The 14,846-nt window shown below is 55.1% G+C and overlaps 1 protein-coding gene across 1 annotated transcript in view; it reads right to left on the bottom strand.

Annotated features, from left to right (window-relative positions):
• The window catches only part of Eng (endoglin), a 42,890-nt gene extending 31,633 nt beyond the window's left edge, over positions 1-11,257 (bottom strand). Inside the window, exons 1-2 of the mRNA XM_023701700.1 lie at positions 10,832-11,257; positions 87-238 (exon numbers count right to left, since the gene is read on the bottom strand). Coding sequence (XP_023557468.1) covers positions 87-238; positions 10,832-10,898 — 219 coding nt within the window. The 5' untranslated portion in view covers positions 10,899-11,257. The remainder of the gene's footprint in view (positions 1-86; positions 239-10,831) is intronic.
• Between the last annotated feature and the right edge of the window lie 3,589 nt (positions 11,258-14,846).

Raw genomic sequence — 14,846 nt, 5'->3', positions numbered from 1 at the left:
CCCTGGAGCTGCCCCCCGACTCAGCCTGGAACACTCACATTTGGGAAACCTGGAGCTGCCCCCCCGACTCAGCCTGGAACACTCACATTTGGGAAATTCAGGAAGAGGATGTGCGCTTCTAGGGTGGCACCTGGAGCCTGTGCCACGCAGCCCTCTGAGACCTGGCTGGTAACATACGTCACCTCAACTCTGCGGGGGTCCACAGGTTGTAGGTCACAATGGACATTTTCCGCAAGACCTGTTGGAGAAGCACAGTGGGAAAGAGGTGAGATGAAAGGCTAAAGGTGTTGCTCAGGGGCAGAAGGCAGTCACCAAGCCCATGCTAGGACCTGGGTTCCATTCTGAACAACAGGGAGAGAAAAAGCAGCCAGGTGACAAGTACTCCCGCACCCTGAATGTCTGCTAGGGACCTGGCATGGACTCAGGGCTTCACTGAGTCTTCACAGCTACCCTAAGAGGCGAGCATCATGAAGAAACAGAGGGACAAGTGACACATGATCGGAGAAGTCCCTTGCCCAAGGTCCCAGCGCTTCTAGGTCTAAGGTCAACATACACAACACAGCACACCAGTTACATTTTAGTTTCAGATTAACAATACATTATATGTGCTCTGTGAGATAGGATCTTCTCATGTATTCCAGGCTGGCCTTGAACCCACTGTGTCACCCAGGTTGGCTTCAAACTCAGCAGTCCTCCTGCCTCAGCCTCCTCCCAAGTGCTAGCTAGCATCACAGACGTGCACCACCATACCTGGCAACAATGCTTTTTTTTTTTTTTTTTTTTTCCGGAACCAGGGATTGAACTCAGGCCCTTGTGCTTGCCAGGGAAGCACTTATTCTACTGAGCCGTCTGCCCAGACCCAATAATGCATAATTTTAAAAGTATAAGTATAGGGGGCCAGGGAAACAACTCAGTAAAAAAAAGCACTTGCCTGGAAGTGCAAGGAGCTGAGTTCAATCCCCAGTTCCACCAAAAAAATAAAATAAAAATAAAAATAAATAAAAGTATACGTACATCCCAAATGGCCAGGGAGATAGCTCAGTGGCATAAGTACCTGCCTGGCAAGCGCAAGGTCCTGAGTTTGATCCCCAGTCCAAAAAAAAAAAAAAAAAGTATATCCCAAATGATGCCTGGGATATAATTTTACTACAAAAACTTTCATTGTTTATCTGTAATTCAAAGTTAACACCATGCTGTTTTTCTCTGCCACACCTGGTAACCCAAGGCTCAGCAAGGTCCACAGGCCAGTCCAACCTCAAGGAAGGCTGGAGCGGAGGTGAGGAGCCAACACTTTCCCTTCTGACCCTTGTGGTGGCCCTGGAGGAACAGTTCCCAAGAGGGTCCAACTTCCTGGCCCAGCGGACAAGGTGAGCAAAAGGGCAGCCCAGGCTGCAAGCCACTGTCCTCGGCCTAGGCCCCGGGGCCGTGGCTGGGCTGCCCGGAAACACAGGTCCTCAGGGAGAGGAATGGAATTTCACCCTGACCCTGCAGAGGAGGAAAAGGAAATGAGGCCCCTACACCTCAGCCTAAGGAATGTGCCGCGCTAAGGGGGGTGGTGGAGGAGGGAAGGAGGACAGAGAAGGGGAGACTGTTTGGAAGTTTGTCTCCATCTTGTCGCGCTCACTTCCTGTTTTCTTGGAGATCAAAGATGGGCGCGGAGGGACCGCCTCACATCCAGCTGACGCCAGCTCCAAGGAGGGGGGCTGTCTGCAGCCTGCCTGGCCTCCTCCTTGCCTACCTTTCCACAGCACGCTGGCCTCAGAGCTAGGTCACACAAGATAGAGGATGGCCACCCTTCCCCATCAAAGACAAAAGATCAGGGCAAGGGCGGTTGGCCTCTGTGGGCCCGAAGGCATTTCCTTTACGTTCTTTGAAAAAGGGTCTCTCTATGTAGTTCAGGCTGGCCTAAACTCACTGAGTGGCCCAGGCTGGACTTGAATCCACAGGGATCCTCCTGCCTCAGCCTCCAAGTGCTGGGATTACAGGCGTGCACTGCCATGCCTCAAAGTCCTTGTTCTGGCCCCATCCCAAGTGTGCCAGGGACTCGGCAGTGCCTGGGCAACATGGCAAAATGGCTCCAATCAGAGCCCTTGGAGCCAGGCCAACCTGGCTTCGACTCTCAGGCCCTATTTGCTACCTAAATTTGCTGAATGATTTCACCACACACCTTTGGCTTCTTGGTGAATAGAACCCACCCCGCATAGAATCTGCTGGGAAGCCCCCACGGGCACATGACAGTTCTTTTAATTACACTTATTTTTGCTAGCATGGTACCTTATTCTTGCAATTCCAACACTTGGGAGGCTGAGAAAGGAGTACTGCTTTGAGTTCAAGGCCTCAGGCGCAGGGACCAGAGGTTCGATCCCTGGCCTGCTGTGCCAGCCCCACCCCCAGGCACACTAAGATGGTAACTGAGACTGGGCGTGGTGGTGTGTGCCTGTAATCCCAGCTCTTGGGAGGCTGTAAATAGGTGGCTCACTACAAGTCTGATCTAGTAGTGAGACCCTGAGCACCCTACTGTAGACCCTTCCCTGAACAAAGAGTGCAAGGCCATCCTGGGCTACATTGTGAGTTCAAAGCCAGTCTAGAGTACACAGTGAGACTCTGTCTCAAAATACACAAACAAAAACTTGCACTGATTTTACTGGCTGCAGTCACTGTAGGAGCACTGGTGGTGTGAGGGGCGGGTGTGTAGCTGGGACCTGCAGCCCGCATGACAGTGTGTCCTGGCGGCAAGGTCTCTCGGGCCTCCCTCGCCCCAGCAGACTCCAAGCCTGTGCCCTCCTGCCATCTCATCTCCTTCTGATCCCCAAGCCCCCAACTCAGGTCTAAGCTCCTCCCTATAGATGGAGAGAGTGGTGGGATGTGACAAGGCTGCACAGTGCTGGGGACCAGGCTGGGCCTTGGTCTCCTCTCCCTACTCCACCTCTCTAGCCTATACATTAGCGCAGGGACTCCCTCCTCTCCTTCCCTGCCCCATCCCCAGACTTCCAGGAACCCCAGTTCCTCCTGGACCGCCGGGGCGCCTGGGGCCACCTCCTCCAAGCCGGCAGCCTGGCCATTATGTAATGATCAGATAACGGGCCAGGCTGCGAGATCAGATAAGAGGTCCATTTATTTTGGGGCCTTTTTGGATCCTGGCTGCCCCCACCCCGCAGACTAGAATGGGGAAACAGGAGGGAGGGTGACGCCGGAGCCGGTCTCCCGGAGCCTAGGCCGCCGAAAACAATCCCCTGGCACCAAGGGAAACTCCGAAGCCTCCTGGGATCCGACCGGGTCAGAGGCGGCACCACCCCCAGCCTGGGTGACTAGGCCTCCGGGTCAGTCAAGACCCGTGGGCCACCTCCCACCACTGTCCCCTCCTCACCTCTCACTCCCACCCAAGCATGCAACCGCTACCCAGGTTTTACAAACTGCTCTCAGAACCCATGGAAGGAAACAGTCAAGTAAAGTAGCCCTGGAAGGCAGGTGTGCAATGGGTAATCAATCCCAGCACTCTGGGAGGCTGAGGCAGGAGGGTCAAAGTTCCACACAGCCCGGGCAACTTATCGACTTAGTAAGATCCTGTATTAGAACAAATTATAGGGCTGGCTGTGGTGGTGTATACCTGTAGCCCCAGTACTCAGAAGGCTGAGGCAGGGGCACTGACATAAATTCGAGGCCAGCCTAGGTTACATAGTGAGCTCAAGGCCAGCCTGAGCTACATACGGAGACTGTCTCCAAAAAAATCCTTGAAAGTAAATAACATACAGTAAATTTTAAAAGGCTGATGATGTAGACCAGTGCAATGGCCCTGGGTTCAATCCTCAGGGCCAAAGGAAATAAAAACAAAAATAAAAAGACAAAGCACCTGGGAGCCAGGTGGCCCAGCACGTGTCAGCTCAGCCCTGTCCAGGACTGGTCGCCCAGAGCCACAGTCAACCTGTCCAAGGGCTCCCTGAGCATGCCAGGGACCACAGCAAGCCTGGCCCTCAGCCTCTTCCTCAACGGACCTCCAGTACTGAAGAGGCTTCCACCCCCCTTCCTGGGGGCGGGGGTCAGCCTCAAGGCCTCTCAGGGCTCCCCACCTCTCAGGGCTCCCACTCTTGCAGCTCCTGAGGGCAGGGACAGGTCCCAGGTGAGCAGGCAGGCAGAGTGAAGGTGCTCCTTCACCCTCCACCCAGGCAGCCCCGGGAGGGAGTAGGCCTGGGACCCATTTTACCTGGAACACCATGAAGGCTGGGAAGGTTGATGGGGTTACCCCAGGATGCCAGCTACCGAGCGGCAGGCCCTGGATTAGAACTCCGATGCTCCGGCTCTGGCACTGGAAGGCACTTTCCAGGTGTGTCCATCTGGGGCAGTGTGATGTGGAGGGACACCTGTGCTCCACACGAGCTGTGAATATTAACCACGGTACCAGGGCGGGGGGGGGGTTCTGTGTCACAGACTGAACCCAGGGCCTTCACACTGAGCTCCACCGGCCCATTTTTAATTTCGAGACAAGGTCCCACTTGGTCACTAAGATGCTCAGACAGCTTGAACTTGCAATCCTCCGGCCAGTCTCAGCCTCCCAGAGAGCTGGCAGTAGAGCCTGGCCTGGGCAGATCCTTTCCATCAAGGGCCTGCCTGCTGCCACGTGCCCCTGCTCCTCTGGCCGCCCTGCGCTCCTGTCCTCCCCAAGGGGGCCAGGGGCTCTCTTTCCCCTGGCTTCCCTAAACCCGCAGGACCACGTTCACACACTGCAGCCTACAGTGAAAAGTGCTAGCAAGCCGGGTGCGGTGGCCCACACCTATAATCCCAGTACTCAGGAGGCTGAGACAGGAAAATTGCAGATTCAAGCCCAGTCTGAGCAATTTTCCAAGATCTTATTTCCAAATACAATGAAAAAGGGAAGGGTATGACTCTGGTAGAACGCTTGCCTGGTGTACACAAGGCCCTGGTGCACACGCATGCACACAGGTACACACAACTACCAGTGGTTGCAGTTGTGCTTCTGCCACCTTCCAGCTTCCTTTCTGTGCCTCAGTCTTACTCTCTGTGAAATGGGACAATGATGATCCCAATACTTCCCTCCTGGAGTTGGTGATTCGTAAGGTGACACATGGAAGCGTAAGGCAACTCCCCATGAATGAGCCGCCATGACAACTACCAGTGCCCTCCCACCAGGAGATCTGGGCTTTCTCCCTTACACCTCGCTGCTTGCTTTTGCCACACCTTTTTTAGACTTGTGGTCATCCTTTATCCAACCAGGCCAACTTCTATCCGTGCTTCAAAACCCTGCTGTGAAAATCTCACTGGAATGGTTTCCCCCTTCCAGGGTAGGTCAGTGCCCAGCTGGCCTTCTGGAGCCACACACGCCCAGATATGCTGTTTTGATTGTCTGTGGTCTGCACTCCCAGCAGATGGGTTTTTCCAGGAGAGAAGAGAGCCTGGCTCATCCTGTGTCCTGGTCACTCAGCCCAGGCTCAGCAGGCACAAGGACACATTTGTAAATTCAGTTCGTCAGGCTTGCCTATAACTTGCTGCATGACACGCGTCACATCCTTCCTCCATTCCAGGACTCAGTTTCCCTGTGGTGCTGGGTGGGTGGACATGCTCCGTGTTCCTCTGGGGGTTCTGGGGCCTCCCTGCCATTGACGAAGGCAGGGAGAGTGCAGCTCCTGAGGGCAGGGACAAGGCCCAGGCGAGAGGCCAGGCCGCCCGAGGATGCTCCTCATGCCACCCGCCGCCCGCCCCGGACAGGACAGCGCAGTGGTCATCTCCAGCCCATCACTGGGCAGCACCTCTGTAAAGTGGGGGTGCACGAGCTTCTGCCTCCTGCTAAGTCTGCTGGGTGGTGTTGGCACACAGTAGGTGCTGCGGGCCAGTGAGTGCCCCCACCCCAACCAGGCGTGGAGGCCAGCTCAGCCTGAGATGAGGGTCCCTGCAGCCGGCCTCCACCCAGCAGGGAAAAGAAGCCGAGTTTAGGGGCAGGCCTCCTGGGGCTAGAATCTGGACTGACTTGTCCCAGACTGGATGACCCTATCTATAACGTGGGCCTGCCACACAAGGACAGAAGTGAGAGGCAATCTTTTTGGTTTTTTGTTTGTTATTTTTGTTTTTTGAGACAGGACCTGGATATGTAGCCCAGGATGGACTCAAATTCTTGGCGATGCTCCTGCCTCAGCCTCGCGTATATTAGGATTATAAGAATGTACCACCAGACCTGGCTCTGGCTTAGAGAAGGAATCTTTTTTTATTTCACTTCTTTCCTTCCTTCTCTCTCTCTCTCTCTTTTTTTTTTTTTTTGCGGAACCGGCAATTGAACTCAGGCCCTTGTGCTTGCCAGGGAAGCACTTATTCCACTGAGCCCCTCCCCCCTCTTTTTAAGACAGGGTTTCACTTTGCAGTTCAAGCTGGCCTTGAGCTCACTTTGTAGCCCAGGCTGGTCTCAAACTTGCAATGATCCTCTTGCCTTAGTCTCCTGAGTTCCGAGATTTCAGGCGTGTGCCACCATGCCCGGCCCCAGGGAATCTTAATGGTCCAGTGTGCACCATCCCCAGGACCTCCCCTTTCCCCCAAATCCTTCTTCCTCCTTGCTAATGGAAAGTGCCCTGACTATGGCCTTGGAGACATACGAGGTCCTGGCCTGTGTCACTGGCCCCCTCTCCAGCGAGGCCCAGAGCCCACCTCTACCGCATCCACACCTCAATCCCAGCCACCCAGCTCCGTCAGCATAGGAAAGGGGCAAGGAGGTGGTGTCTACAACCAGAAAAAAGAGCAACTGCCTACGGATCTGACAACTGGGCACCAATGGCACGCGAAAGGGACAGAACATTCCAGAACTGCCACTCGGGGGCTGTGCCAGCGCCCATAAAACAACATGGAAATATTCTGGGACACAGAAGGGCACACAAGACCCCCAGAACTGCCTGGATTAAAATAAGCTCCACAAAAATGAGGAAGTACCTACCACCAGCAGGCTAACTGTGCTAGAAGTTTGGAGGTCAGGTTTTTCTTTAATTGTTTTCTTTTTCTTTGTTTGCGGTACTGGGGATGGATCCCAGGAACTGACTGCTTGAAACCCGAGTTCACCACTGAGCTATACTCGGGGCCTCTACTGTTACCTAACTTCTTTGGGCAAGCTGAAGCAAACACGGTTAAACTGCTCCTTAAAAATCTCCACACGCTAATTCTTTAAAAAAAAAACAATTCTTCTGTGGCAGAAAAATGTGCATTGGAAAGTGAAAGTCCCCTAGGGAAGATCCCACACAGAAGAACTGGCACACAGGACGCGGTCCTTCCAGAATCTTCTCCACGCCTCCATGCCCTGTTCCTGTTGTGTCAGTGCTGGTGTGGAATCCCTATCAGGCTCCTGAAGCTCAGCCAGGAGTCTACCTGTCCGTGTGGCCAACCAACCGTTCCGCCCGGCCCTTGGCTTCCCACACCACGTCTTACTGTTTTGAGAGTTGTTTGGGGCTCAGGTTGATGGACATTTAGGGGTCCTGGTGTTGGGTTTTGTTGTAGGTGCCTATGGCCATACATCTCTACAGAGCAGGCCAGTAACTTTCCAGGGCTCACTGCCTGAGACTGAGTTGTGAGGGCATAAATTATGGACACTGGGTATGTTTGTGTATGCCTGTAATCCCAGACTGAAGCAGGAGGACTTTCAGTTTGAGCCCAGAGTAGGCAACTGAGTGACTTAGCAAGACCCTGTCTCAAAATTTTTTTAAAAAAGGCTGGGTATGTAGCTCAATGAAAAGGGCCTGGGTTCAACCCCCCAGTACTGCAATAAATGAGGGAATGAATAAATAAATACTAGGAAAAAAGTTATGCAGGGGCTGGGGAGATGGCTCAGTAGAATAAGCGCTTTCCTGGCAAGTGCAAGGGCCTGAGTTCAATCCCCAGTTCCACAAGAAAAAAAAAAATCTGAAAAAAGATATATGCCAAAGTTATAATTTGGGTACGTTCTGCCACTCTGTGCTCCCAGAAGACTGGACCCAGTTTTGGACCCATTTTGAGCCCTCTGTTCTGTTCAGGGGTACCAGTGCCAGGCTCATTCCTTCCACAGTGGGGCTAGAGATCTGGGTCCTATGCTCAGGCCCAGGCCCAGGTCCAGCTGCCCACCACATGCTGGGGGTCCACAGAGGGACCGCACACCTGCGGATGACAGGATGCCCTCTTATCTGTGGTCATGGGGGTGCCGGGACCTGCTGGCACCTGCTCCCAAGAGCAAGCCGACACATTTCCAGTTTTTTCCAAGCAGTTGTTCAATATGGCTACCACTGCCACTATTTTTTTTTTTTTTCCCATACCAGGGATTGAACTCAGGACCTTGTGCTTGCCAGGGAAGCGCTTATTCCACTGAGCTATCTCCCCAGTCCTATTTTGGGGTTTTTGAAACAAGGTCTTGCTACATAGCCCAGGCTGGCCTCAAACTTGCCATCACACCACGTTCAATGTGGCCATTATGAACTCAATTCTCCAAACTTACAATGAAATAAACAGCATATTTTTTTTTTACAAACATAACAATGAACAAACCCACTACTTGCTAATTCCTTTACTTACGCTCGTTCTTGCTGTCAAGGTTCCTGGACCTAAGCAGTATGTGCGGTGGGAAGAGGAATTCAAGATACCGTGTGCTACCTTGCCGGAGAGCAAGTTGGTTTGGTCAGGTTGTGAGAATATTTGGGCAACAACAATTGTACAGGGCAAGCCCTTGTCTCAACTCCTCTATTGTTAAGTATTTACCAAACATCACAGGCCTATGTTTTCCTCCTGTACTGGAAACTGAAGCCAGAACCTTTACACAGTGCTAAATCCCCAGCTCTTATTTATTTATTTATTTATTTATTTATTTATTTATTATGGTTTAAGACAGAATCTCACACAGGCTGGGCTTGAGTATGGCAGTCTTCCTGCCTCAGCCTCCCAGAGTGCTCAGATTACAGGTGGGTACCACCAGGTCCAGCACCACGGCCTTGTAAGGTCTCTAATCCTTGGTATCTAAAGTCCATCATAAGCCAGGCATGGTGGCACATGCCTCCCTGTAATCCCAGCCCTCGGGAGGTTGAGGCAGAAGGATTGTTGCAAATTCGAGACCAGACTGGACAACAAAATGAACTCATGGCCAGCCTGAACTGCACAGAGACAGCGTGTCTCAGAGAGAGAGAGAGAGAGCGTGTCTCAGAGAGAGAGAAAAAGCGTGTCTCAGAGAGAGAGAGCGAGAGTGTCTCAGAGAGAGAGAGAGAGCGCATCAGAATCCTATATAATCAGACCTCACACATCCACCTGGCCCCCTCTTTCCTGAGGAGGAAGAAGAGGAGGGTCTGGAGTGGGTGCCCTGCCTCTGGGTGTGAGTGCAGGCAGCAGAGCCACTGTGTTCCCATCTGTGAAATGGGTGACTGCAGCCACTGTCTTGCAGGGTCCCAGGGTGGGTGGAGAAGGCACTGTCCCATCACCTGTGGCTAAGAGCAATGTTCTGGGAGCCAAATCCCTGCCAAGTCACTCAATGCCTCTGAAAGTTGGTTTCCAGTCTCTCACGAGTGTTAAGAGACCAAGGATTAAGTGCTTTCTTCTCTCTCTCTCTCTCTCTCTCTCTCTCTCTCTCTCTCTCTCTCTTTTCAGTACCGGAGATCAAACTCCGGACCTTGCACTTGTCAGGCAAGCATTTATACCACTGTGCTATCTCCCTGGCTCTTGATTAAAGGCTTTAAAATGCTGGGCTTTGCCAGTGAAATAGCTCAGTGGTATAAGCGCCTGGCTGGCAGGCACAAGATCCTGAGTTCGATCCCCAGTACCATTAAAAAAAAAAAAAAAAAAAAAAAAAAACCAACTGGGCTTTCTGCTGACCCCAACTTGAGGAAGACCTTGGGTGCACAGAGGGGTGATTGGTGTCCTCAAGACAGATTGGAGACCCACACTGTGTGTGTGTGGAGGGGGTGCTATGATCCCCAATTCCTCGAGATCCCTTCTCTGGCAGCCTCGGTAGGCAGCACAGGTCAAGACCCTGCCTAGGCAGCACCCTTCCTGGGGGCAGAAAAGGAGGGAGAGAGCAGGCAATGCCAAAGTTCTTGCCAGGCTGTGGGGATAGGGAGACTGCTTAAGACCTGGGGAAGGTGAGGGTGTTAAAAGCTGGTAACAGGGGCCAGGGAGATGGCTCAGTGGAATAAGCGCTTCCCGGGCAAGCACAAGGGCCTGAGTTCAAGCCCCAGTTCAGAAAAAAAAAACAAAACAAAACAAAACCTAGTAACAATAGGGGCAACTGGGAGGCTGAGGCAGGAGGATTGCCATGAGTCTGAGGCCAATGTGGGCTACACAGTTCACATCCAGCCTGACCTTGTCTCAAAATACAAAAAAATAAAATAAAAATTAAAAAGCCCTAGTAACTAGTAACAAAGTAACAACAATAGCAAGTCCTTGGCAGGCATGACCTCTCCATTGACCTTCACTGCATCCTGGGGGTCCGTCATTAGCAGCTCAGATCACGCTGACAAGGAAGCAAGGAAAGGAGGCTTGAACCCTGGGCCCTGCCACCGTTGTCGCAAGCCCTCCTTTCCATCCACTCCTCAGACGGGACACCCAAGGCCCAGAGAGGGCAGGGAACTCTCCCAGGGCTGCAGTGTTCTGAGACCCGGCTTCCTGGCGAGAGCTGGGTGGACGGGGGCTAAAGACCAGAGTCAGGTAAATAATGGCTCAATTTGCTTGCGACCTAATGCTGAAAGCCTGTCATGTGAAATCTGGTTCCAGCACACCGGGGTGCGTGGTCACCTTTCCCCGCCACCAGAGCCCTCCCCCAATCCCAGCTGTGAGGGGTGTAAACTCAGGCCCAGGAAAGAGGTGGGCGACACTGGAGTCCCTGGACACTCACCTGTGGGGCCGAGGCTGCAGGCGGCCAGCAGCAGGGCGAAGCCAGGGACGAGCGCGCAGCGGGCCATGCCGTGGGCCGGGACTCAGAGCTCTGGGCCCTATCCGGTGTCCAGGGGCAGGGCTGCGGGCGGGCGCCGGGGCCGGCGTGGGCTCGCACAGGGATCCGAGGGGAGCAGGCGGCCGGAGCGGCGTCCCTGCTCCAGCCTTCTGCGGTGGCGGCCGAGGGGTCAGGAGAACAGTGCACGGGACGGGGCGGTGGTTGGCCGGTGGCAAGGAGGGGCACCGGCTGCCGTGAACAACGACAGGGGCGACGGTCCCGGCTCAAGATGGGGACGCAGATGGAGGCTGGGGTGACCGACGGCAGCGGGAGCTCTCCAGGCTCATCCAGCCCGGCCCAAGGAGGCAGGAAATGCGCTTCCTTAGAGAAGGGGCTGGGCCAGGCCACCCGCCAGGCGGGGAGAGGAAGTGCTCTGGCTTTGTGGCTGGGTGGGGGGCCTGGAGGGGCGGGGTAGAGGGTTCAGGCTGCGGGCTTGTCTCCCCACCGTCCACCTTCTATTCAGCGACCCCAAGACCGGCCCTCCGGGGATGGAAGTGGTCACCCCAACAGTCCGTGGAGGGCACTTAGCAGGGCACGGGCACTAAATCCTTGCGGGGGAAACACACCACCCTGCGGGCTCAGCATTCCCATTTTGCAGATGAGGAAGCTGAGACCTGAGGAGGCAAGGACACTGGTCCCCAAAGACTAGAAGCCCGGACTCACGGATGCTGCCGGGCCCGGAAGCCAGGATCACAAGCCAGACACTGGCCATCTGGCACTTTGTTTTGCAGACAGGGAAATGTAGGCCCAAGACTGGCAAGGAAGAACACCCTCAAGTTGGCATAGCAAGGAATCTGGGTCCCAGAGAAGGCAGAGGACCCCATGTCTGCCCTCTCTAACCCTCTAGAGTAAAAGTCCTTCAGGGACAAAAGACAGGCCCAAAGAAGGGCTTTAGACTCTCGTGATCTAGGGTCACAGGCTCGGGGGTCACCCCTACTCTGCTTGCTCCGATCCATCTTGGAAAGCGGGGTTCAGCAGTGCCACCTTCTCTCTGGCTGTTGGGAGATTTACAAGGCTGGGGCCCACAATGCTGGGCCCTGCGCTTGGCACCCAGGAGCCAACCAACCCCACCCCCGCCAGAACTGTGCATGCTTGCTGTGCGTGCCACACCGCAGGCACCATGCACCGGAGCAGCCCGGGCCTAGCGTGCTCGCAGGAGAAAGCCTGGGCCCACTGCAGGAGAGTGGCACGCAGGCTTCCCTTGGAGGGATCTGGCATAGGAAGGGGCACCAGCCCAGGCAGAGGCACCGACGCATGTGCCCAGACCTCTGTAGGACAGAAGGGTGTGGTGGGGACAGGAAGCTAGGAGAGGCAGACTTGACGTCAGGCCTTTATCCTGAGGGCCGGTGGGAGCCGTGTCAAGTCCTTGAGCTGAAGTGTGCGGGAAGAGCTGGGCTTCAAAAACCCACTCTTCATGTGTGTAGTCCTGGAGCACTGATGGAGAAATTGAGGTTCGGGGAGGGAAGAGAAGGGGGGAGCCCCTGGAGGTAGGGCTTCGGCCCTGGGTGCTTCCTGCCTGTGTGACGCTGGCAGGCCGAGGGTTGTCCTGCAGGAGTTGGCACAGGCCAGGAAGGGTGGTGTGGCTCCTTGGGTGGGGGCTGGGGGAAGTGTTGTCCCATGGGTTCCTGGGATGTGGGGACCCACCCTGGCCAGCAAGCCACCTTGGGAGTGGCTGCAGTGCAGAGACCAAGCCCACAGTGGCTGGGAGGGAAGAGAGGGGGTATGGGGTGTCCAGACCCTACAGCATGGTCTGCACCCCAGGGACAGTTAACTCAGCCCCAGGCCACTCCCTAGGCGTTCACCTTATCAGCCTTGACTCCTTCCAGACACCCCAGAGGCCACTCTGTTACACCCCATTCCACAAAGGAGTTTCCCCGAGGTTTGAGTGACTCCCAGTTGGCGAGTGGAGACCCCAGTACCACTGGACACCACGTTGGACTCCTTCTTTGCTGTCTCCTGAGCTGAGTTTGGAGTGAGGGCATATAGTGCGGTGACTGGGGCACCTTGTGGGGGACTGCTATGGAGAGGGGCTTGCATGGGTCTCTGGGCAGCAGCAGGAACCCCATCTACTGCTTTTCCCAAATCTCCTCCCTACCCTTTCCTTCCGCACTGCACAACCCATCCCCACCCAGGACCTTATACAGACCCATTGGCATCTTTAGAAAGTACCAGATGCCAGATGTGGTGGCACAGGCCCGTGATCAATGCGTTGGGGAGGCTGAGGCAGGAGAATCTCTGCGAGTTCAAGGCCAGCCTGGGCTATGTATAGAGAGTTCAAGGTCAGCCTGAACTACATAGCAAGACCCTGTCTCAAAAAACTGAAAGGGAAAGAGACTCCAGGTGGACACAAGGCAGAACCTAGACCTAGTCCAGGGAGAAGCAAACTTCTCAGGAGGTGCAAGGACACTGGAGCCCTGACCCAAGGCCTTGTGGGGAAAGGAAGAGGTGGGGACCCTGGGGCTGGTGGGAGAGGGGCCCCTTAGCTCCAGCTATGTGCCAGGCGTCCCCTCCATGCCCAGCCAGGGTCAAGCCATGCTTAACACATTAGGAGCCCCACAGGGACAGGACAGGGGCTTTGACTGCTGTGGACCTGCGCTGCGACAGAAGATGAGTTTATTGGAGGGATAAGTTAGCCTGAAATGTAAGGCAGGGGTGAGGATCGTGGGCAAGGACACTGCGAGGTAGGCTTGGCTCTCGGTCCCTAGTAGAAGACACCTGGACTGATTCCCCTGTCCCCGGGAAGCTCAGGTTTCCCATGGGCTTGCAGCTGGGGACAGACGGGTAAGCTGTTCTCTATCCTGAGGGACGCGGCCTCCCTCACTCCGGCCCACCCCTAGAGGCCACACGGAAGTGCAGCAGAGGGAGACACGTGCCTGCATCTTTCTCCCATGTTCACAGGAGATAGGTGGCCCTCTCTGCAGGCCCCTGTCCTTCAGGCCCAAGGTGGCCCTGCCACACTTGGGCCGACAGACCCTCCCCACCCCCTGTGACGCCGGAGCCATCTGTGTCCTGTGGGAGACAGATGTTTCCAGGCGCCGCCCGCCCATGCACACGCCAGAGACGCTTGGTGGCGAGCCAGGGTCTGGACCCCTCAGCGAGCAGATGCTTGTCCTGCTCCTCCTCCTCTCCAGGGCAGGAAGGCACGGAGCCCGGAGCACGTCTGCCCTGGCTGCAGGCCACCACAGGAATTCCAGGTGGCCCCAGGGGCCCCAGGCAGGGCTGAGGTCTCCAGCACCGGCCTGGAGCCAGGGGCTGTTGGTCCCTGTGGGCAGGGACAGGGCACTGAGCTGCGAGGTTGGGTGCCCAATTCCGCCCCACACTGTCGGAGCCTCAGTTTCCTCATCTGTATAGGGATGGGCCGTCTGCTGTCCTGAGGAAGCTCAAAGAGCCAGCTAAGATAGGAGCCACTAGCTTGACAGGTGTCACCCCTCAGCCCCCTTCCTAGGCTGAGACCACCAGATCCCCATATTACAATGAGGGAAACTGAGGCATGGGTGGGTAAAGCCCCGAGGCTTGGGAGAGGCAGTGTATAATGCAAATCTGGGTCTGTCTTCTCTTGCCTTCCAGAATATTACATTCTGTTTCCCTCCCACATTTCTAGTCACCTTCTCACCCTTCCTAGTTCCTCCTCAACCCCTGATATGGCCTGAGGTCCCTTCCCTTCTCTGTTGACTGACTTCCAAATCAGCTTTTCTCAGATCTTTGGGACCCTGATGTCATGTCCAGCTCGGGGACAAAGAACGTCTGGGACTCAGACTCAGCTAATGGGAACAGCGTCTGTGAGCCTGTCGGTCGATGCTGTGGCTACAGCAGTGTCCTCTGGGTGCATCCACCCGAGCAGGGTGCTCCCCTTCCCGCCAGCCAGTGGCCTCCTAAACTAGAAGATGCCACGTACTGTGGTCTTTTTTTTTTTTTTTTT

This window comes from Octodon degus, unplaced genomic scaffold, assembly GCF_000260255.1.
Source record: "Octodon degus isolate 3935 unplaced genomic scaffold, OctDeg1.0 scaffold00138, whole genome shotgun sequence".
NCBI lineage: Eukaryota > Metazoa > Chordata > Mammalia > Rodentia > Octodontidae > Octodon > Octodon degus.
The sequence above is the reverse complement of the archived record's forward strand: the minus strand, read 5'-3'. Positions and strand labels throughout refer to the sequence as shown.